Source organism: Micropterus dolomieu, linkage group LG10 (assembly GCF_021292245.1).
Source record: "Micropterus dolomieu isolate WLL.071019.BEF.003 ecotype Adirondacks linkage group LG10, ASM2129224v1, whole genome shotgun sequence".
NCBI lineage: Eukaryota > Metazoa > Chordata > Actinopteri > Centrarchiformes > Centrarchidae > Micropterus > Micropterus dolomieu.
In genome coordinates, this window is record NC_060159.1 from 7980618 (window position 1) to 8006008 (window position 25391).

The 25391-nt window shown below is 43.5% G+C and overlaps 1 protein-coding gene across 1 annotated transcript in view; it reads left to right on the forward strand.

Annotated features, from left to right (window-relative positions):
- Window positions 1-24954, forward strand: part of bcl11bb (BAF chromatin remodeling complex subunit BCL11B b) — a 30390-nt gene extending 5436 nt beyond the window's left edge. Inside the window, exons 3-4 of the mRNA XM_046061490.1 lie at window positions 2554-2937; window positions 19757-24954. Coding sequence (XP_045917446.1) covers window positions 2554-2937; window positions 19757-21813 — 2441 coding nt within the window. The 3' untranslated portion in view covers window positions 21814-24954. The remainder of the gene's footprint in view (window positions 1-2553; window positions 2938-19756) is intronic.
- The last annotated feature ends 437 nt before the right edge of the window (window positions 24955-25391 follow it).

Here is a 25391-nt window from a genome sequence, read left to right on the forward strand (position 1 = left end):
TGTACTTTTTGGCCAGGCGTTTGAATACATTTTTTCAGTATGGAAATATTGGTGAAAGGGGCCCATTGTCTTCAGCTGTGTCTTCCATCTGGTATATATTGTGCAGTGGCAGTGTGCAGCGGCAGCAGCAGTGACTGACTGACTCTCTCCTCATCAAACTGATAGGGGGTGCTCTAAGGCTGCCTGACTTAACTCACACTTGATAAGGCAGAGTAGCAGGACTGTCAATGGGTGAATGTAGCTCCGTGTGTGTGTGTGTGTGTGTGTGAGAGAGAGAGAGAGAAAGAGGGAGAGAGAGAGAAATAAAGTATGGTATCGTGTTAGACAGCTGGGGTTCATTGCTATCATCACGCCTTCTCAAAGATGGCATGTTTGACAGTGTGTCTGCTATGCTCCTTAACTATCGAGCATGTTCCTCTCACATAGGAGTTTATACAGAAGAATTAGACACTGTCTGTCACGACGATAGGCTACATTAGAGTGTTTTTCTTTCGTGTGTTCGTTTTCATTTCTGTGTGTTTGTGTCCACGGTTGATTTTTTTTTTTTATGCATTCCATGTTTAGTTCCTTCTTGCACCTGGGTTTTTCTCACACAGGTGAGCCTCGGGATAGATGAGTGAGCGGGTTTCAGAGAGGGGTGTGGTTTTTAGAAGATGTCCGTCTGATATTTGAGTGGCATAGTGACAGTGCCAACGCCTGCTAATTTACCGGCTTCTGTCCCCAGGCCATGTTACTCAACCAGAGGTTAACAAACAGGCCCTACTCTATTCATCTCTGCCTCTCACAGGGCGAAAGTCAGGTTCAAATGCCCAGGTGTCTGTCATCTTCTTGACTTGATGCTGTCTTTTCCTCATTTACAACACATGAAGATCTGGTGCCACCTGTCTTGTTTTTGGTGTTAAAAAACGAGAGCACGCCACATTGTTAGCAGAGATCCCCTGCTATAGTCCCACTTATATGCATTGCACATATACCCACATGCATGCGTGCGCACAGTTACATGGCTTGTGTGAAGACTCTGGAACATTGCTTCATGTGAATTATGGTCACAAGCTGTGAACTGTAGGTAAATATGTGTTTGTGTCCCGTCTTTGCCGCCAAAGATTATGAGATGGAAATTATTTGGCAGGCATCCAGGAACCCATCTCCATTTAGAGAAAAGATATTTGGCATCGGATCATCACTCCAGGGCGAAGTGAGTGGACTGGAACGTGTGTGGGTGGGTGGTTGGGTATGGGGAAGGGGGGGAAGGTGTGTGGTGGGGGGGGATTCATATTTGCAAAGAAATGTTTGAAATAATAAAAATTGCTAATATTCTGCCCGGAACTCTTAACAGTTATGGCTGGGAATTTAGAAGAGCAACGCCTCCCTGACAGTTTGAGATGGCTGATAAGAGAGTTTAGGATCTCTGCTGTGATAACTACACACCAGGACACAGGCACACACAAACCAGCGCACACCCTCTTTGTCTAATCTTTGCAATTATTAGGGTATCATGTTTGGAGAAAGAGAGAAAAGAGAGGCAGGGGGGAAGGGAAGGAGGGAGGGGTGGGTAATGCGGGTGCTAGAAGTGGAAGAGCAGCAGAGACAGGCAGGCGCTGCTATGCTCTTCTCCCAGGCATCAACACCTCTCTCTGACGCCCCTAGAGTCTCTGGAGCTTCAGGTTTCCTCCAGGCTTTTTAGAAGAGGACAAATTTTCATAATGGTACATTGGGGGTAGTGTTAAAAAAATGGAGGTTGTCCATGGGGGATTTACGTGAAGCTGTGGGACTCAGTCTAAGCCATAGGGGAGAAGGGGGGAGAAGAATGTGTAATGGTTATTAATGACTGTGTCAGATCTGTGAAGAATGAGATTTACTCTCTTAACAGGACCCCGGGTTTGGCTTTATAGATTTTCTGTCTGTGGAGAATACAGTGTTCAAACTCACCTGTGTGCTGTTCCATTCATGTACACATACACACACAGACACACACACGCTTAGACATCTTACTGTTTTTTTTTTCTTTCTCGTTTTTCTTTTCTGTGTCTTATGATACTGTGATACACACAAACATGAACACACACACGCGCGCGCTGTTGGATGTGGCCTCCGTTACGCTACACTTTGTTCTGCACAAGCTGGGGCTCCCACGTGGTGAAGGCAGCCGTCTAGCTATGACAGCTAAGTGCAGCGAAGGCCCTCACCGGAAACCCAGCTTGCACTGTGAGATGAATAGCTTCCTGGCCACACAAACACACACACTTAAACACAAATAGAAGCACAGACACACATACAGTTTATGTGCTCGGTCCCACCCACGCAGATCTCTCACGGATAAGCTGTGCAGGTGTTTGTCTTGGTGCAGTAGCTTTAGAGGGGAGTTATTTTATGCCATGAAAGTGACACAATTGTAAATGTAATGATAATCTTGTGTGGGAGGGAGAGATGGCTTTTATCAGGTAATGTTATCAGGAATACCTAAACCTCACTGTGTATTTTTTTCTCTTCCTGTGTTAAAAAGAGAAACACAAGTGATTTACATTTGTCTTCCTCCTCTCCCCTTTTCTGCAGCAGAGGCCAATCATGATTCAGGGGCGGGATCTCCATCTCCGGCACCGTCCACCCCCAGCCCTCAGAGGGTGGGACCCGGGGAGCATGACCTGCTGACCTGTGGCCAGTGCCAGACCAACTTCCCTCTGGGCGATATCCTGGTTTTCATCGAGCACAAGCGCCGTCTGTGCCGGGGGCCAAGAAGCGGTCCGGGGTCCTTCTCCAAGCCTGGGGAGAACGGCGGGGTCACGGGCATTTCCATCTCTCCCAGGGCCAGGTCACTGGAGCTGGGTAGAGGGTCCATTCCAGTGGAGGTGGGTGTCCAGGTGACCCCCAGCGGGGAGGAGGATGTGCAGAGGAGGCTGACGCCGGCCAGGGGGATCTGCCCCAAACAGGAGAGAGGAGGTACGGAGACCGGAACACACTGTACATTTAAAGGAGGATGCAAGAAGAAACATAAAGCAGCTCAACGAGAGCTCTCTTGTCAGTATAGATGCACATGTTTTGCACATCTGCAAAAACACATGCACACACACACATTCACATGCATACATCTCTCACCTGTCCAAGACAGATAGATCTCTTTAAAGAATCCCAGCTGCTTGTTATTTTGACAGTGGCCTTCAGGAGGGATTAATGTAGCCTGGGATGATTTCATTAGAGTGAGTGAGAGCTGCACTGTATGTCTATTCTGCTCCGTAAAAGTAAAACATCACACACACACACACACACACACACGCACAAAAAAAATCACACACACCAAACAAACACACACTGGCAGGCCTGAAGGACTTCTTCAGCTGAAACCAATTGTGAAAGGCGAGGAAGAAGGTGATAGAGGAGCCACCCCCAGTGTGTGTGTGTGTGTGTGTGTGTGTGTTTGTCTTTTTTTCTTTCCTTTTTTTGCTTGTGTGAGTGCACGTCACGTGTCTGAGCGTTTGTAAAGAAATCCTGCAGCATGTGAAAAAAAAAGAGGTTAAGAAAGCTGATTAAAATTCATCTGTGTGCGTGGTGAGGAGAAGGGGATTAATAAAGCAGCAAGGCCGTTCATCTGGCTATGGAGGGGGGAGAGGCTGTAGACTGCCAGCGCTGCAGGGAAACCAGTTCAAAGTTATCAGAGGAGACAGTCACCATCACACCCAAGAGCTGGGAAGGCTATCCAGGATTACACAGACTCCAGTAGACTAAGAGGGACTTGGTTAGAAGAGGGAGACGGCTGTATTGTGGAAGTTACCAGCCAGAATTACATGTAAAACGATATATATAGTTAACAGATAGACAGGTCACCACTGGACCATCACCAAATGGGCATGTTATATAGAGACTTAAATAGAAAAGGGTAGACTTTTACAATGCATTATTTTGTGTGTATGTGCATGTCATATAATGCATTGTAAAAGTCTTTTGAAATATTGGAGTCTTAAAAAAAAGTCTTTAAAAGAGTAGTCCTTAAAAAATGAATGGCATAGGACAGTAAACATTGTACAGTCACACTGACTGAGATATGCTGGATTATAGTGCACACATCTCACAGAGTTGGATTTATGACAGAAATTGTAATAATGTTCTAATTAGTAAAAATGTTCTTTCACCACTGCCACCACACATCTAAATTAACGGAGGATTATACAAGTTTATGATATATTTACACAAGCAGTGGTGGTCTAGGAGAATTTATGTAAAAGGTGTGAATGTAGATTTTATGTAGATGTCATGTCATCAGGCTGTGGTTGTTCCTGTTCACAGCAGGTGCACAATTTTTATTTTTTTTGCATTTGTGGTAGAAATCCACAGTAGTAGTTAAAAGTAGTTAATACTTGTGTATTAGTAGACTTTTAAATTTAGTTTAGTTTAAATTTAGTTTTGTATGTCACACATGCATTGACTTTTCACTGCAGGATTCTTTAAGCTGGTCTGTGATTGTAGATTTGCACACATTTTGTTTTCAAGCTGGTGTATTCATCTTTTGTCATCACCTCAGAGCTCAGCACATATGCACTGTTTCTGTGTGTGGCCAGCAGCTGTGTGTGGTCACCATCTTTTGCAGTGGGAAACTTGAATGAGAACACAAACAATATGTGACAGCAGAGTTTTGCTTGTCATGGCTAATTTTAAAAAAAAAATGAAAACCGTGAGAATTTTGAAAGTAATTTCAAACATTTAAGATTGTAATAGGACTTTGTTTAGTTATTCTGTTATACTTTGGAAATTTTATGAGCATTAAACAGCTTTTTGCTGTAACCCACCTAGGAGCCTTGCTGCAGCAGAAAAAACAACAACATGGAACTGATTTGGAAGTTGAAAAAAAAGCATTTTACATTTTGTCTGTTAGGTGGTCAGAGGGAAAACATTTAGGCAGAGTCAGTGAGTGAGTCAGCCTGTTAGAGTGGCAGTCAGTTAGTCAGACAGACAGTCTTATCACTAAGAGAACAGGACATGAAAGCACTCGAAGCTCCAAATGAAAGAGATGAGGAGAGCTTTGTTCAACACATTAGATTGCCACTCAAGGCAGTCTCAAGTTTCAACCAAATTAGATTACATTATTAGCTCTAATTAAGTCCAATGTGTTAGCAGCACATACACTCACAGGCGCACACACACACACACACACACACACAGACACACACACACACACACACACACACACAGACACACACACACACACACACACACACACACACACACACACACACACGTTAGAAAATATCAACACTTCAAATGCAGCCACAGCACACACAAATATTTGCAGCACAGGTGACAAAATAGACGTAAGAAAATGAGAATATGTATCAAACATAACACAAACCTGCGCACACACACACGTACAGAAATGCTCATGCACCCATAATGTACTGCTCTTGTGTGCATGAAATACTTGTGCTATATGCTTAACCCTTAACCCTCTCCTCTCCTGGATTGTTTTTTTTTCTTCACCTGGTTGTGTTTTGTAACATCCTGTCTGGCCTCTTTGTCTGTCAGCCTGCTTGCTCAAACTGCAAACATGCTGCAAGGCCAGCAGATTCAACCCCAAAAGGTGCAAACATACACGCATGCACATGCGCACTCTCTGGTGCACACGGTGTAGATGAAAAATGGCCCTTCTGTGTCCTACTTCTTTTTTTCCTTGAGTTTCTCTTGCTGATGCATGCACTCTGTGTGTGTATATGTGAGGGCTTTGTGAGAGTATGTTAAATATGTGTGCTTGTGTGTGCCTTGTATGAATTTGTGTATGTGTGTGTGCAGTGTCTGTGAGGAATGATGCGTGTCACCAGGCAAGCGAGAGGTTGTCGCTAGGGGAGGTTTACCACGCTAAGACGACCCTGGCCCTGCTTTGAACCCCTCCCAGGACAGCTGCCGGGCCCCCTTGGAGCACTTTAAGACATCCAGTACATAAGGGCGAAGTACCATCATGGCAACCTCTCTCTCTCTTTCTGTCTCTCTCTCTCTGTCTGTCTGTCTCGTTCTTTCTCGCTCACAAACACTGTGTATAGAGATCACACGGTAAATATTTCATGAGCCCATGTGAACGACAGCGACATCCTCTAACATCGCTCTCTCTTTTTCTCTCAGTCCACCTCTCCTCTCCCTGCTGTCACATTTGTGGGTACGTCACTATATTAGGCTGAACATTTAGCACTGGTTTGTCGTTTTTTTTGGGTGTGAAGCTACTTGCAAGCTCAATGTGATACCGATACTGCTGCTCTGAACTGAACCAAAGTGGCACTGGATTTATGATCAAAGAATTTAAATGAGATACTCGCCACTTTAGAACTGTCACACCTACATGTGCAACATTTCTGCGGGTGTGAAAGTGTGTTAAAGTGCGCAGGAGCATTTTAACGTGAGAAGACCAGTATTTGTTCATGAGCTAATGAGCAACAAGGGATTTTTTTAAATGACTGATGGTGGTTTCTGGATGAAAACATGTGGTATGACCTACAAAAACGTATCAAAAGCAACAATGACCTTTGGGCCCAAAGAGGACTAATCTGTAATGTTTGACACTTGTTTCACTTCTGCTGTCACCAAATAACTGTGACATTCCAGTTTCCACATCTCACCACCGATGTGGGTTTGAAGGTGTCTCTCTCCTCTCCTCTCTTCTTCCCTCTCTCTGTTTCTCACCCATGTTTTTTTTCCCTTTTTGCCCCACCACCCAATGCTCCTTTAATCACCTGGCTTGCTCTCATTTCCATATTAAATAGGCTTTAATCATGAAAAGCAATCAGGCTTTTGCATATTCATACCTTCCCCTGTACGCCGACTTCCCTGTCTCGCTCCAGTGCCAAGCAGCCAGTAATCAGTAGGCAGGCGGCGTAATGCCATAGCCCCGGCCCATCGCATGAAAACACACACACTGTGTGAGTTAGAAATAACTTCACATGCTACTTACGCATTATCTCTACTCCAGGAGAGAGAGAGAGAGAGAGAGAGAGAGAGAGAGAGAGAGGGGTAAGAGATAAAAAAAGAAAGATGGCGAGACTGATCCCTGATTTGAGCTGCGAATATTTGTACAGAGGCTCAAGGAAAAGTCAATTTGCATAATGACTTTGTAGTTTTGCATTAATCACATTTGCATATGAAAATGCGTTAATTACTCCTGATGATTTTTTTTTAAACTTGCTTCATTTGATGTCCAAGCTCTGGGGTTGTGATTAGGGGTTACATGGTGGCAGTTGTGTAGGTGGTGTGTGTACACTTGTGTGTGTGCCAAGCAAGTGTGACTCATGTGTGTTCATGCTTTTGCATTTCTGGTGCAGTCTGTGTGTGTTTATGTGCTCTTACATGAGTGTTCTGAATGCTTGCCAGGGAATTTATCTTGTGTCTGCTGTTAGTCGTGTGTGTCTATTTTCATTTTCTCATTTGTGTGAGTGTGCTTCCCCGTTTCTGTGAGTGGCAAATATTTCCTTATTCCTCTGTGGGAAAAAAAAGAGTACACTCCTTCCTCAATTTAAATACACAACTTAAAAAAAAAATAACTTGAAGACACGCTCATTCATGATACAGTATCGCCTTCTCATGTGTTTTTTTTTTTTGTACTTTCAAGCTGCAGTAGAGGAAAAAGAAAAAGAGAAAGTGACAGACAAGCTCTAGTGATATTAGAGGTATTTAAAAGAAGAATATATTTCATAATGTCAACATTATACAGATTACTGGACTAGACAATACCATTCCTCGGAAATAGAATAGAGGATGGTCCTTTTAGAGGTTTAAATTTAAATGCTTTTTTCCACAGCAACACAAGCGAAGGCTGAATTTTATTTTTGATACATTTTCATGCAGTTCAAAAATAATTAATTGAATACAAAATCCAAGACACATCTTATACACAATACAAAAACTGAAGTGTTCATTTGCAAAAACAGATAAGTGCCATTCATAAAATGAATAAACCAACACCAGTTTGATTGATATTCCCTGGAGGATACAAAAAATATGATTTAGGAAAATAAATTAAAATAGAGGTATCTTTTTTTGCAGATGAACCCTTCAGTAATTCCCATTTTATATATTTTGTTTTCGTGTATTTGTAAGCATATAGTTGCACGTGCTTTTGCAGAATGCTGCATTTGACTCGCTCTGTGTAAGCAACACCCCCTGCGCAACACTTGAGGCACTGGTTGAATCTAAGTTGTGAATAATTCACTGCACTAAAATAACTTTATTTGTCACTATGATTTCTAAACTTAAATGTTAGTAATTAACAGGAGAGCAATTAAGAGCAAAAAGTAAATTAAGGTTAAATATAATTAAATCATGTCTTGTCATTTATTCACCATTTGTATTTTATCTCTGAACATCTATGAGAATTTGGGTTAATATACACATCTGTGTGTGTGTGTGTGTGTGTGTGTGTGTGTGTACAATTACAGTATACGTGTTCCTGCCTGTGTATGGGCCCCTAGATTTGTTGGCTCATAACACTGTGCCTCAGACAGGACCACCCCAGGGGCCGTCTGACTCTGCTTGTGTGTGTGTCTGTCTGCTATATCCTGCAGGGTCAACTAGGTCTATAAGAGAGCTGCTAAAATGGTACAGCTGCATATGCACACTGCCACAGCCACCTGACACACACGTATACACTAACACACACACACACACACACACACATAGAAATGTACATTCATCCATTTATGCGGACAAACGGAAACTCAACATCCACACAGGAATACACACACAGATAAGAGACACACACGCAAAAAACATATGCGCATGCAGGAATGCATACAATGACTCCCAATCTTACATTAAGGCCTGCATCTCCCACCAAACACACTCATGCACACACAGACACATGTACATGCACACACAGCTTAAAGGCTCCCACATGAAGGCATCAAACGCTCCACAGCCAGCTTTATGGCACTCATATGGCAGCAGATTTGATATTTTCCTACCACTGCGGGGGAATAAAACTCGCCACTAATTTGGACTGCGAGCGCCACCGCTAACATTCAGCATGTGCCGACTGACTGTGTCTTCCAGATGTGTGGACTCTTTGCTCCTTAACAGCCTTACTTAAGAGGCATTAGAAACCTCACACCCCGTCCCTGCTACGCATGGAGAGTGATGATGGCGCTTTGGTATTCAACACAAACATGCTGCTATGTGTGGAATACTTTGAGTGAAGTGCTGATGTGAACTTCATGGTCTCGCTGCTAGTGACCACAACTTGTCTTGTGTCAGTGGGAATATGTGAATGTGTTTATGTTTTTTGCATAAATAGCTATTATCAACGTAATTTGACAGTTGCACTGCAGTTATTCGAGCTACACCTTTGTTTCTCTTCTCTGGCTGTGACATTTGATTACAGATATGCTTTCATCAGTGTTGAGTGATGTTGCAGATTGTATAAAGAACCTACTGTAATTATAGTATAAGTGTGCATGTGTATGTAGACTTTCAAATACATGCACATGCAAGACCCTATACGAGAAACTGCTCAGCAACATGTACAACTTTCTAACGCTCTGGAAACAGTTCTTAGAGAAAGTCTTCATGACGGGCATGCAGATAAAATCCTCATGTGTCTGTGTGTGTTCAGCTATTGTGCAGTCTGAAACACATTAGTGCATAACATATAATATGCCCCTTTCAGGAGTAAATGGGGAGATTTTCTGACCGGGGCACTCACCCTTTTCTATTGAAAAGTAGCGTGTTTTTGCCTTTGGGAGGAAAAGGGCTACCATTAGTATTTGTGAAAAGGAAAAGAGATGGCGCTTGTTAGCCAGTCAGACAGGGGTAATCCTACTTGCTACACTGTTGTTGTTCCTTTCCTCTTATCTTGTTAGTGTCCCGCTCTGATTTGGTGGGATTGTGAGAGAAGAAAATGAGGAGACAGCGTTTATGGCTGTATTTCCCTTTTACAGGCTGCTTCACCGCAAGAGATATTGAAAGCCTTTCATGGTACACTTACGCTCCCCCTTATTTCATCCACTTATTTGTCTCGAGCAATTACTCCGAGAGGGAACACTAGAAACAGACAAACACATATCATGAACGTAAGTTGCCTTTATGTGGGTTTGTCTCTTAAATATATATCAGTGTTGTGCCAGGAACAATATCTAGTGTACAAACAACATATTGTATATTGATACATTGATACACAGTATAGTATTCTTTCATATACAGTAGCAATTTCCTGTAAGCAGTAAAAGTTGAATGAATGGGGAAAAAAATCCTAAAGTCTATTAGGGTCAGCTCTTCAAAAATTTGGATTTTATTTTATTATTTATTTTAAATTTTTCTTACCTTGTGGTATCTATGCATGTAGTTTTATTTTTATTTTATTTATTTTTCAGTTTTCAGATTTTAATATATATGTCTCTGAGAGGTCTACTCCAGCCCAATGCAAGGGAGATGAATGGAATTCCATTTGAAGTGCTAAAAAAACATTTTAAAATCTTAAAAATCTTAACCATTCTCAACAGAGACACTGTTCCCTTTACTCTTCATAATCTACAGAACAGATTGTGAACAATTTTCATAGGGACATTATTTTTGGTAGAAAGTAGTTCCATTTGCACTGAAAAGGTCGGTGTGTGGATTATCCAGAGGACCAGGGACATTTTATTTGGAAAGACACATTGATGTTGAATATTTCAAACATATTTTTTTCACTGCTGTGAGCACCACAGAAATGTATGAATGGGTGGAGGCAGAAATATCAGACGAATATCTCAAAACCTGGGTAAATAAAACCAAAACTATTTGTGTGGCTAGATATTTTATATTTTGCCTGAACAGACACTTTAAATGAGTGGATGCTTATAATTGTCCTCCTGGCTCTATTCACCATGAATATGTTTTTTTTTTATTAACTTGAATTACTTTTTTTTAACTTTCATTTGAACCAGTACTAGCATCTATGAGAAATGGAAAGAAACATCTGCTCCGGTCTGTTTATTGGATGAAAGAGGGCTTGCACTGTCATGTCCATAGATGGCATTGCAGACAGGGGAGTTAACTGCTCAAGGTGAAGGGGCTACACTCTCCCTTTATACTGGCGTAATTCATACTTTTTTTCCAGAAAGCCCTCTTCTCTGTGTCTGTCTTCCCCAGAGCAGAACAGTGCAAGCCAAAATGAAATAAAGCCTAAGATGTTATCGGGGTGATTGGTGCCAGCGGAGCTTGTCTGGGCCTGTGGTCTGGCAGGGCAGCGCTTGCCCGTACCATAGCTTGCATGTGTGTTAGTGTGGGTGTGAGTGTGGGTGTGTGTGTATGTGTGTGTGTGTGTGTGTGTCCTGAAGGCACTGGATAGATGAAAGCTTTCTTTAACCATAAGCTATGCAGGAGACGTGCCAGGAGCAGGAAATGTATCAGCGTGATAACAGCCAGAAAGACAGAGAGAAAACGGGAAATAGAAAGAAAGAAATGAGAGAAAAAGAGAGAGAGAGAAAGGCCACATGGAAACCCACAGGGAGAGAGGCCTGAGGCCAAAGTCAGCCCAATCACACACACACACACACACACACACACACACACACAAATGTCACTTCATAAATATGTCTTGGGTGTGTATGTTGAGAGATGATTCTATGCTCATGTTTGCATGTTTGTGTATGGGTGTGTGTGTGGAGACCTTGAGGTTTCGTGTTAGATGGCTTATGGTTTGACACACCTGAGTATCTATAGGACCCATAAGAGAGACAACAGAATTCACCTGGGGACATGACCGTTGCAACGCAAACAATGTTGTGCCGCCGGCCGTCACAGGATCACAACAGGACCTTATAGAGGGAGAGATGAACGGATAGACAGAGCGAAACACAAGAGAGTCTCAAGTCTTATTGTGCGAAAAAGCATCTGCATCTTTCTTTTAGCTGTCCTAAATAGTTTGAGGTTCTGACATTTAGCGTTACTACACATTACCTTGAGATGGAACTTGAGCCATAGACTGCAGGTGAAACGATTAAAGGTTTGACACTTTGGGAAATATTTTCACATTCTTGCAGAGAGTTAGAAAGAAGAATGATACCTCTCTCATGTCTGCATAGTAAGTACTAGCAGCTGGCACTGAGGACTTATGCTAGCACAAAGACTGAAAACGAGGAAACAGCTTACCCTGACTGTCTACCTGCCAGCACCTGTAAAGCTCTGAAAACATTATATCTCGTTTAACAGACCAGACTAAAATAGTCTGGAACATACCCCTCTGTAAAACCACAACATGTTGTTTTTACGCTAAAGTGTTAATTAGTAAGCTTGCTAGTAGGTAGATTTTGTTACCTTTGGACAGAGCTAGGATAGCTGTTTCCCCGTTTCCAGTCTTTGAACTAACCAGTTCCCAGCTGTAGCCTATATTTAATGGACACATATGAGAATGGTATCAGTCTTCTAAAAAAGGTGTTTTCCCCGAAAATGTCGAATCATTCCTTCAAGAGTTCCAAGCATATCACATACCCACATCCTACTTTTTTAGGGGCGCCACAACCTTTTCCAGTGCACCTAAACAAAGAGAGCTGAATATTTGTGGTCTATTTTATTTTTAAACTTTTGTTACTTTGGTTTAGTAAGCTAACACTAATTAGATAACTTGCAGGTTGGTGTCAAATGATGCAATACTCCTGTGCAGGAAGGATCCTGTGATGCTCACAGCCTTCGCTTTGTGTTTGAGTGTGAGGATAAATGCACTGTATCCTCAAGTAGCCAGGATTATATATTAAACCAGAGAAACCATGGAATAATAGTGAATTAGATCATGAATGTTCAGGCTCTCTCTCCTGATCACTGGAATGGAATCTACTCCATGTCTAAAGCATGTGAGGGATAAGTTTTATAGGAGGCTGATTGGGTTGGAAGGGCCTGTGTGCTTCACTGAGGGCCACAGTGGTATTTTCCTGTGGGCTGCTAGTTAAGTGGGACTGGCTGCTTGGCTCCAGTGGGCAAAAGCCAGCTGGGGACCATTACTACTGCTAAAAGAATATAGCACCCTGTCACAGAATGGTGGCCCAAGATATACACACTGAGCATGGGCATATATGTGTATACAAGACATACATAATACAATATAAACATACATACATGTCCTATTTTTATCTTGCGTTTATTTTCATATTCTGTCTCTTTGACACACAAACACACACAGAGGCAAAGTAAATCCAGTGTGTTCACAGATGATGTAACATGTGACATGTCACTGCAGAAGATGGAGGAATTTGCCAAAAAACACCTGCTTTTCACAAGTTGAGATGAGCGCTGTATACGTATAAAGCTATGCTTTTGTTTGATTTCATTTAGCTTTGTTTAGCTGACCATTCAAGAAAAAAACATTAAAAGAATAACACAACACATTTTATGCACTGTTTGTATAGAATGACTGATCTGATGAAAAATTTAATAAACCCACAGAACAGAATTTGCGCGTCACTCAGTCAATTTCCTATTCACTGGCGGTGAATAGGAAATTGACTTTCTGGACAAAGTGAGGGTCCCAGAGGGGCATGACTGGAGCTCATTTGGATGTAAAACCTTGAACAAACATTTTTGGAGTCCGCATAGTCAGTCTCCATTTCATTGCCAAAGCAGCTTGAGTTTTTGATGCCATCTATCCAAACATTTCGGTGTTGTCTTGCTGGTCTGTAGCATCAGTGGGGACCTTTTCTCTAAAATATTTCACCTTGTATTGATTGTATTTACAGTAATAATGGTGGATTTCTTCTTTAAGTCACACCTATAGTTCTACCTAGTTATGACGCCATTAGTTCCTTTTTTTCATGGTATTGCACCATCCTCTGTTTTCCCTGCTGCTGTGTCATGGTAAATGTTGATGGAATGATTAGTGGTTGTAATGCTATTGAAAAAGGAAATGTAGGTAATAAAGATAAACAAAGTGCAATTGTACTTCTGTTTCCTGTACTGCCTGTACTCTTTTGCTGTCTTATTTTCTTATTTTCCTGTCCTCTTACCGCCTTCGCTTTCCGTCTTTCATCCTCTCCTCCATCTTGCTCCTCTCTCTTACAGCTTCTCGCAACCACAGGCACGACTGAGTGTCATCCATTTGTCAGCGTCAAATGACAGACAGCAGGCCCCACAAGTGTGTGCACATACCCCCAAAACACACACACACACAGACACATACACACGCACGCACACACTCGTGTGCACACAAATACAGGCACTGGGACCAGTTAGGAGCTGATGGCGATGAGTCAGGCTTAGAGAAATGCCACAGAGGGCTTAGCTAATGCACTTTATGGAGCTCCCTTTTTCTTTTCATTCTTTCTCCCTTTTTTGTCTATATCGTTCCGTCTCCCTCCCTCTTTCTTTCTCTGTCCTAGAAGCCGAGCCAAAAGTCATAGCTCTTTACTGACAGAGAGGTGTTTCCAGTTATTTTTCACAGCGCGTCCCCCGTGCCCTAGCTGGAATAGCTTGCCTGATGGCGGTAACGTGCTCCCTCGGTCGTGCTACTTGAGAGCCTCTTCCATTCAGGCATTGTTGCACAGCTGGACTGGATGAATGTGTGTGTGTCTGTGTGTGCCTGTGATCAAGTTGTTGGAGATACCTGATCCAGTTTATTGTTCATTTGACCCGCATCCCAGGAGGCATGAGGGTCAGGGTGGAGTACCCAGATACCTTGTACAGGTGCTTAGTGTGTTGGTGAGAGAAAAGGAAGACAGGGGGAGAGAGAACATGGATAAATGAAGAGATAAAGGAAAACAGTGAAAGAGAAGTTATTTTGTACAGGGCTCTCGATCCCACACGTATTAGGACGCACTGTTTCTTTAAATCCTATCTCGGGTTGTCAAGCATTTCAGCTGGTCATATTGGCTGCAGACACACACACACACACACACACACACACACACACACACACACACACACACACAGACAGATGTATATGGTTAGCAGGCCGAAGCTGGTTTGAGTTAGCATGGAGCCAGTCACACTGTGTGAGAGCCTTACCCCCTGCCTGCTACTGCCACCCTCCACAGTCTCTTTCCTTCTTTCTGTCTCTCCAGCTCTCTCTTTCTTTTACTAAATATGTGTCAGTCACCGCTTGCCTGGGCCGTAGTAAACCGTCCGAGCTCCCAATGCCCTGTCAAACACACACACATACACACAGATACACAAGGTTGATATGCGTGGCCTTGTGTCTCCTGATTAGCCCCCGTCATGACAAACAAGCCATCAGAGCAGAGGGTAGCAGAGCACCAAAGAAGGAGGAGGAGGAGCAGGAGGGACGGATGGGAGATGTGAGGAGGAGGAGGAGGAAAGGAGCAGAGGTGTAAAGGGGGGCAAGCGGGCGAGGTGAGGAGGCTGGGACCCCTGGGGACCCCTAGATCACAGCCATGCTAATGAGGGGCTGCTTTGCCGGCAGCAGAGGTGTCAGCTAACCCCTGACAGGTGCAAACACGCATACTCCCAGGGCTTGTGCCTGCGCGTGCACGTGTGTGTTGCGAGAGTGTGTGGGAGGGGCTGCAGGGGCAGGTTTGTGTCCCAGTGGCCTAGCCTGCGGGCGGCTTTGTTCTGTATGCAAAGATGTCGCCGTGGCGTTCTGTTGCCCTTGATGGAATGCAGGAGCAGTACAGCGAACCTGAACCCCAGGAATGCTGCAGTGCACAGACACATAGATTTACACACACACATACACACACATGCACACACATGTGACATCTACTGTAGCAGATCCTTTGCTTCACCTCCTTGTTAACAACCAGAATCTGCACTCTGTCTTCTGTTTCTACCGTAAAGTGACATTATTCTACACACTCCAAACTTTGCTCCCTGGATGTAATGTTTTTCACCCTGTCTGCTGTTGAACTGTCCATGCCAAATGAACGCAGCACAGCGGAGTAGTTGGTGGGCTGGCGTTCAAATGTTACTTATTTTCAATTATGATTTTTTCCCCCTGAGCTTTGTGAGAGTTAATTTGGCATCAGTGAGCATTCATTACTATCCACTCACAGTTCACTGTCAGCTGAGAAGCTCCAGTTTGCCCATCTTGTCAAAGGCTGAGCCTGTGGATTTTTGTTATTCTTCTGTGGTCTTATTATAAGTCCCTCTGGATTAGAGTATCTGATAAAGGCCCCAAAATGTAAGTGTAATGTAAATGGAGGGAGCTCATGCTTCTAAAATATAACTCAAACTCCGTCTGGAAGGAGGGCATATGTGAATTCCTAAATTAAACACAAATCCACATGTCTGCACCATACGCCTGTTGTCTACTTCACCCCAGCCAAGCTCACACCAACTTTTCTTTGCTGGCCATATGCAAACAGTCAATACCATGGCTCCCCTTCATTCACTGGCATTTTGTTTGTACTTTTTAAGGCAAAATAATGACTATAAAAGGCAATCTGGAAAGAATAAAATCTGATGTAAAGCTCAGATCTTGGTCCCTGAAGACTGGGTTAATTGGCCCGGTGGTTTAGTAAAAAAACCAACCAAGGAGAGAAGGAGAGCATTATTACTGGCCCACCTCAGCCCCATGCATGTGCCAATGTTTTAATAACTTCCTCCAGGCCTCCTGGCCCTTAGCCCTCGTTTTGTTGCACAGGACAAAGAGCTGCCCTCCTAAGCTGGTCTTAGGTCTGTATTGAGTTCTTCTGCTTCATGGGAAAGTCTGCCTAGGTGGACACCTGGGCAGAAATATAACTGTAAACTCAAAGATTCAGACTATTTCAAGGGAATGCCACCACACTATAGCATGTACAAGAAGGAAGTAGTGCTAGAAAAATGACAAAAAATGGCTAATTTCAGTTCATAATGCAGTACCGTGTTACAGAATCCTGCTGTGACTCCATTTCAGTTAACCTTTCGTTTCAGTCACATTCACTGAACAGTGTGTGTGTGTGTGTGTGTGTGTGTGTCAGTACGTGTGTGTGTGTCTGTGTGCATATGGTGCACCAGAGTAAATTGGACGATTAGGTCCAGCATCAGTGGCTGCGTGGAGAGGAGAATGTAACTATTCTAACTGGTAGTTGACCTTGGTGGTCAGCAGTGGAGGGGTCCCTGCCTGCGTGTCAGGCAGACGACTGTGATTACCACAAACTGAAGCATGACACGGCCCACCGTGATTCTTTAATGAAGGCTTTTATTGGCTGGAGCACTGAGCAGCGACAACATTCAGACTCTTGCAGCATGTGTGCAAGTGTGTGAGAGAGGAAAGAACGGAGTGAGGAGGTCTGCGACTTAATGGGTGCATATCTCTGTGTGTCTATGCGTGTGCATGTCCTAGAGAATGACGAAGTTTCTGTGATGTTACATGGGATGTTTTGCATCTAGCAATTTGGGTTTACCGCTCACCTTTTCATCGGCTTGAAGCAGAAAAGTCCAAATTTGGGCTACCAGAAGAAATGTGGGTGGAGCTGAGGTGACATGAGAAAACCGCAGCTCAGCGTGATAGTCTGAAAGAACTGTCAATCCCCATCATACACTTCTCGAGGCTTTAATGTCCTCTTGATGAATAGCTAAATTTCAAATTCTTGCCAAGATGCACAATAAAAGAAATTTATTGAGTTTGTGCAAAATACAAAATGAATCTACTTTCATATTGAAAGAGAAACCATGTTGAACCTGCATCTAGCAGCCATTAGAGATATTGCAGAGGTATGCTTTCGTATTGCCTTCAACATCCGGTGTGTGATTGTGTATGGAAGTGTGTGTCTGTCATTCTGTCTGTCTGTCTATCTATTTATCTATCTATCTTATTTGCTATTCTAGTACTCCCCCCATTGCTTGTTTGGGAAATTGATGAAATTTGTCTTTGCCATCATTAGGCAGCAGCCATCAGCTGCCACTCTGTTAGCTGCCACGCTCCCTTTAACAGCATATGGCACAGCTGTGTAAGATATGACAAGATGCAAATGTGTAGTGGTGATGGGGTAGAAGGTTGTGGGGGTTGTGGTAAATTATTGGGTAGCTTGTATTGATGAGGCCATGTGCAGGCCAAAATACAGATAAAAGAAAAAAAACACAATTTCTCCCACTCTCATGTCTTCATTTCATATTGATCCTCGTGTGTCGATGAGATTACAAAGCTCCCAAGTCTATAGACCCCTCTTGGTCCGTGGGAGCTTGTAAATACCCTCTGGTGTATGCGTGTGTATGTGCGACTGCCCAAGCACGTCTGGCCCTTAAAGTCCCTCCACCTCTCTTCTTACCCCCTCTCCTCCTCCTCTTCCCTTCCCTCTCTCGCTCTCTTCTCCCCATCCAAGCTGTTAAGCTGTCCAGCTCTCTACTGCCAAACGGCCGTGTGAAGCCTCGCCAAACTAAACACGGGCAGGCAGCCCGCCACTCGCCCCACACATACACACAGCCATACAGGCACAAAAATATAATCCACATACATGTCCACATTCATGCACATACACACGCTCCTACACAGCCGTTAGTAGCAGGAGTCAGGTCATGTCCCACCCCACACAAACAGTAAGAGAGACGGTTATACCAGAGCCCCGCTAATAGCAGAGAAAAACAGACAGAATCAGTAAATGAGCCCCTCATTAACTTTTTCTGACCCTGTCTCCCCTGGGGAAAGCCAAACCAATCACACCGCCAAATCAGCTTCCTGTACTAGACACTGATCCAACATCAGCTTTCACTCATCTGCTCTGCACGGTACAAGTGTGTGTGTGTTTGTGTGTGTGCGTGAGTGAATTTGTGAGTGTACTGAGGTGTGCTGTGAGAAGGGCGGGAGACAAAAAGGGAAAGTGAAAAGAAAATATTGCTACGGATGTATCTGTATCTGAATGTGTGTTTTACATTCCATGACAATGGGTGACTTTGAGGCAGTCAGCCATCTTAAGGGCTCATTTGCTTGATCACTTAAGACTTTGGGCAAAAGTAACTTCTCTGTCTTTGTTTTCTCCCTCCGGGCTCCAAGCTTTGGGACCACTGTACCAACTTGACTCCACTTGCGGTAGCCGCTGATGATAAAATAGATGCAGATGCCTTGCAAGGGAACACAAGACTGTGGAAATGCCTCTTCAACGCTGGTCTGTGTTGAATTAAATGAAGCCCAACTGAAGCACTTTTTTATGACTCACAAGCAGGCTGACAGGGCCGTGCCACAGTGACTGATAGATTCATTTGGCATTATTAAGTCATGCCATTTAAAGGGGCGATTTGTCAGTGAGTGACGTACAGTTTTTGTGTGTGTATGTGTGTGCAGCCACCACAGCTCACTTTACTGTACTTGTTATTACACCAGTGACGTAGAGCTTTATTTAATGTGGATGCTGTGTTAAGACCAGAGGGGTCTTTACTGTTTACACATTGTCTCCATCACCTCTCCTGTCTCCCCTTTTGTGTATCTCTCTTTCCCTCTAATGCCACATCTCCACCCCCCCCCCCCCCCCCCCTCTCCCATATTTCCTTTTTTCCCCCATTGGTGTGTTTTCTTTCCATTGCTGCCTCCACTGTCTCCATATGGAAATGACAGAGTAGACGAGATGGATCTGTATATTAAAGCCTAGCTGACATTAGAATTAGCATAATGTGTCATGGCCTTAGGGCAGTACCTGCCATCTGCATTAGCCTGTAGACACATGCACACACACACAGTCAAAGCCCATGAAAAACCCTCATACACAGACACAAGCAGAAATTAATATAACTGTGCCTTTTAAGTACAATTCATGTTCTTAAACTCTTCACATGTTCACATATGTTATTTACAAACATGGAGGCATAGTAATATGCTGGTGTAAATTGTAAATTTTTTTTTGCATATTTTATTTGGATTTGGTTTTTACAATTTTGTCTTTCTCTTGGCCCACAGATAAAGATGAGCCATCCAGCTACATCTGCACTACCTGTAAGCAGACCTTCACCAGCGCCTGGTTCCTGCTTCAGCATGCCCAGCACACTCATGGCATCCGCATCTACCTGGACAACCACCCTGTCAACTGCTCCCTCACTCCCCGCATGGCTCTCCCTCCACCCCCATGCACTGATGCCCTGCCCCGCTCTCCTCTCCCCACTTTCCTTGGTGACACCAACAACCCATTCCACCTTCTCCGCATGGCTGCACCCTTGCTCAGGGAACACCCCCCTCCCCCGGGGTATATGGAGACCCGCCTGCCTGCAACGCCACCCTTTATGAGCCCTCCACCGCCCCCTAGACCCCCTTTAGAGAGGCTGGGCCCAGAGGAGATGGGGCTGCTGTCCCAGCACCCCAGTGCCTTTGAGAGGGTGATGCGGATGACCCCCATGGAGCCTCCTTCCATGGACTTCTCCCGACGTCTGAGGGAACTGGCAGGCAACACGACCAACAATGGGGGGCCCACACCTCCTCTTTCACCCAACCGCGTGCCACCCATGCACCGCCTGCTGAGTCCAACGCTTTTCCAGCCTGGCTCCAAGCCCCCTGCATTTCTCACATATGCCCCGCAGCCACCCACTTCTCAGGGGGGACACGGTTCTTCCAGCCCTCCTGACAGCCAGGGACAGAATCAGACCCCTGGGAAATCCAAATCCTGTGAGTTCTGTGGCAAGATTTTCAAGTTCCAGAGCAACCTGATCGTCCACAGACGCAGTCACACAGGAGAGAGGCCATACAAGTGTCATCTATGTGATCACGCCTGCTCCCAGGCCAGCAAACTTAAGAGGCACATGAAGACACATATGCACAACAAGTCTGGTTCCATGAGTGGCTCCCCAGAACAGGGAAACAGAGGTGAGGGAGGAGAAGGTGAAGAGAAGAGTAGGGAGGGGGATTCCAGAGGGATGGACAATGACGAGGAGGAGGATGAAGAAGAGGAAGAAGAAGAGGAGGAAGAGGAAGAGGAGGAAGAACTGAGGAATGGTCGGCCAGATTCCAACTTAAGCGAGGACTCCCAGGAGTTCAGCCAGAACAGGGAGAACGGCCCCAGACAGTCTCCTGAGGAGAAACCCCTGAGCAGGGATAGAGTAAATGATAGTGGCGGGGTGGGCATCATGCACCAGTTCAACCATCTGGACAATCACCTTAGACTTAATCCTAACAAGAGAAGCCTGGAGAGACAACCTAACGGAGATGCCGGAGAGAGGGGTGAAGCAGAAAGAGAAAGAGAGAATGAGAGGGAGCAGGACAGAGAGCGAGATGAGCGGGAGGACCACAGGCCTGTGATGAACGGCAGGATCAGTGTATCTGAGGCAGACTCCTTCCCTGGCCTGTTCCAGCGTCGGCCCACCCCCATCACCAGCCCGAGCCCCTCCAACAACAAGAGGATCAAGATAGAGAAGGAACAGCTGGAGCTTCCCCCAACCATACCCCTTATCTCCCCGGAGAATGTCTACTCTCAGCTCCTGGCTGGCTACGCTGCTTCACGCCACTTCATCAGAGAACCCTTCTTGGGATTCACAGATTCCCGTCAGTCGCCGTTCGGCACCTCCTCTGAGCACTCCTCGTCAGAGACGGGAAGCCTCCGCTTTTCCACCCCACCTGGGGAGCTGATGGAAGGGGGGAGCGCCTCGGGCCGTAGTGGCAGCAGTACTCCTCACCTCCTGCGGGGACCTGGACCCGGCAGGCCCCCGAGCTCTAAGGAGAGGAGGAGTGACACCTGCGAGTACTGTGGCAAGGTGTTCAAGAACTGCAGCAACCTGACAGTGCACCGACGCAGCCACACAGGCGAACGGCCCTACAAGTGCGACCTGTGCAGCTACGCCTGTGCCCAGAGCTCCAAGCTGACACGCCACATGAAGACCCACGGGCAATTTGGGAAGGAGGTGTACCGCTGCGACATCTGCCACATGCCCTTCAGCGTCTACAGCACGCTGGAGAAACACATGAAGAAATGGCATGGCGAACATTTGATGGCCAGTGAGGTCAAACTGGAGCAGGCGGACAGAGGTTAAGCCAGCAACCATTAGTTATACAGCCTACATTGTACACAAGCCAACACGCACACACACATACACAAAATCACACACACATACAAAATCCACGTAACCACTTCTTCAGCTATGGGGCATAGCTGGATAATCTCTCTCTTAAAGATTTTTGAGACTGATTGATGTTCATCTTTTTTTCTTGTCACAGAAACTGCCACCTGAGAATATAAACAAAGGGAAACTTTAATGAGAACTTGTCTGGAATGCCCATCTTGGTGTTTCTTGGCAAACTGTCTGAGGATTTTATCAGTTAGGAATCCATGGAGCCTTTCTACTGTGCAATAATTTCTGTATTTATTGGATTTTTGTAATGATATTTGGCATGTGCAGGTACATCTTTGTGGGATTTCATATGGAGTTAGTTTTGAAATGTGCTAAAACATTTTTTTTTCTAAAATGCGATAACTGGAAAGAAGTCACCCTTAATACAAATTATCTTTTTTTTTTCCTTTAAGGAATCTTATTATCACGTGAGAATAAAAATTGTGTGAAGCGGTTAGCTTTTAAAAGTAAAAATATTTGTTTTCTATATTAACTGCAGCAGCGGACTACAATCCATTCCCTCACACAGGCCTAAAGCACTGAATGTCAGCCTGACTATAAAACATTATGTTGGGTTTTAAAAATCCAACATTATCTTAGAGACCTGATAAGTTACTTTTAATTTATTCAGGGAAATTTTGTCCTCTTAAACATTGGCATGTGAATAACGTCAAAATGCAGTTACTGTATTGCTGTCCTTGCTTCAGTTAGGACATAAATAAAGGTTGCACTTAATGGAGGTACCCTTAACTGATGCTCAGTACATTCCCAATGTAGGATTAAACCACATATTTAATATGTTGAATAAGTTAAGACTACTTGTGATTAATGTGAGAAGGAGAACAGTCCTGTTTATTGTTTGTAAATATATTCTTTTTTTAAAATATGTTAAAGTAGCCCCAACTGTACGTGAAAAATGGCCTAAAACTTAACAATCAGAAGACCAGCTGCTTGCATCATCCACAGTATATACTAAGTGTAACTACCATTCATTATTGCTTTATCAGACCCACTTGATTATCTCCCCCACTCCCTCACCCCAGATGTGCTTACTCAAAGGCAATTTGTTAAACTAAAGCTACTTCAACAATTGTAACACTTTCTAAATCATTCTCAATCTCCCTCTCGTGTCTGGCGTGGCATCCCTCACTGACCCAGGTTGACTTCCCGTGTCCCCTTAGGATCCACAAAATGGTTTCAAATGAAATTCATATCAATGTGTGTTGGCGTGTGTGTTCTTCTCTCCGCAGCGTGCTTTAAGCCTCTCTCCGACGGCGTCTTTTCACAGTTCACTAGCTCAGATTCATGCATTAGAGCGGCTTTTAAAAGGAAGCCTGTTCATTCGCCTCACAAAGTGATATGGATTTAACTCCCAGTAACAGATTTTGAGACAGTGTGCATGTTCGTGACTTTTGGGGATTATGGTTTTTATTTTCTGCATCGTTCATCCTGAAATGAATCTGGTAGGGGAGGGCTATATGAGTTATGATAATTCTGAGCACAGCTGCAATGGGGGATGGCCGGGCGACCTTGAGTAGGGGCTATTCGTATTGTAAAAATGAAAGATTGGAACTGAGAAATGAAGAAGTGTGAGAAAGAAATGGAGGGAGAGAGAGCAAGACCTTGACTAGGGAGAAGAGTCATTCAAATGAAATTGGAAGCATATGAAACGTATTTTTTTTTTCGGTATCCAAATGCACAGCTACTGGCCACATCTTATAACGGACCATCAGAGTGAGACAGAACGAGCATGAAAGGGAGGGAGACAGCAAAGCCACATGAAAGGAGATTGAGACTACATCTTTCATTTGAGTTCTGCAATTTTCAGTCATCAAAATCATCTTCACTTGAAAGTTTGACCTGCTTTTTTGGCCCATTGTCAGGTTTTATCTGCGCCATTTTGTTTTGACAGAAAAAGGATTATACTGTATCTTGAATGCAAATTCCTCTTTTTGTGATTTTGTTTTTAAGGAATTGATGTTTAGGTCACAGCAGCTCTCCATAAGCTATTCAGTCACCGCAGTATATTTTAGTGAATTAACACAATGGGAACGGCTGAAGAGCTGCTTTCAACTTGCATTACACATCTCGATGCATGAGTGCAAAAATCAAGATCCTGAACGCACGCTGTATTCATTCCAGGAAAACTCAGATCAGAGTTAGGCCAAAATGAGCCATACCACTATGAAATATGTCACATTCAAATGATGAACAGTGGAACCCTGACAGAGATCAAAATCATACATGGACATTCAGTCTTACAATATGTTTACAGTGTTGAAGTATGCCATTAATGAAATACTCTGTGTAAGTGTTTGAGATGATAATAAAGTATTGTTTTCTCCAATGTTCTTACAAATGTTTTGAATGCCATAGCAGTTTTGTATGATTATCCTGGTGGAGGGATTTTATCTTCATGAATATGTTAATGTATGATTACTTGTTCACTGTATGGGAAGACAATTTTTGAAATGTAATATTGCGGAATCATGCCAGATTATATTTTTTTTCTAACAAGAGTGGTGCCATTATTGACTTTTGGTCTCTTTAATCTTTATTTTTAATTTTTTTTTTAATTTAACTTTAAATTTTTCTTTTTGAATGAGTTTCTTGATGTTGGTTTGGCGAAGCTATCCTTCATGGATGTAAAAACAAAACGATTTTTTAAAAATAATTAGAAGAATGAGAGGATCATAAAGGGAGAACCTTCGGCAGGGGAATACAATACTTTGTGCAGGAATGCTTTTCCAAATCAATTTTATGAGACATTCATGAACATTATGTTTTTCCTCATGGTTGGTTGAAGGTCTTGTGATGGCACTTACAACTGTAATTTTAAATACATTTTCATTTTCACTTTTCACAACTTTCACTTACAATCTTTGTACAAAATAGTTTCCTTGGTCTTTTTTTGAGAGGGAGGAGTGCATCATTGTGAAAAAAGTGATTTCAGAACAGTACACATCTGCTGTTTTGAGCATATATGTATTTTTGTAATGTGTTGAAAAATCAATACAAGAAAGCCAACACTTCAATAAATGTTGCAATTGCTCTATGATTGAAGCAACTTTTCATTTTGATCATTTCATGTTCCTTTTCTTCTACCAATGCACTTCATCACAGATATTGGAACAGCTATACACTGTAGGTACATAATAAAGTGTGTAAACAAAACTCTATTGTTGCTATAGCACCATTCCAGCCTATTCCTCGTAGATGACCCCAAAGGGTAAACTGATTTAAAAAAACAAAAAATCATTTTCTGTAAAGGGTTGAGCAAAAACTACAACGTTTCTTTAGCCGACATATGAATTTAAAAACTGAACAGAAATTGCTGTATCTTTACATCCCACACAAGCGAATCATGCAATTATATGCTATCAACGATTTTACATACAAACCATCAGAAATAATCTGATGTTGGCTTTAGGGTGTGGAACCTTGTTTTATTGCCAACTGCCAGCCATGACTGTCTGATCCACGCAGGGTGTAAACTTAAA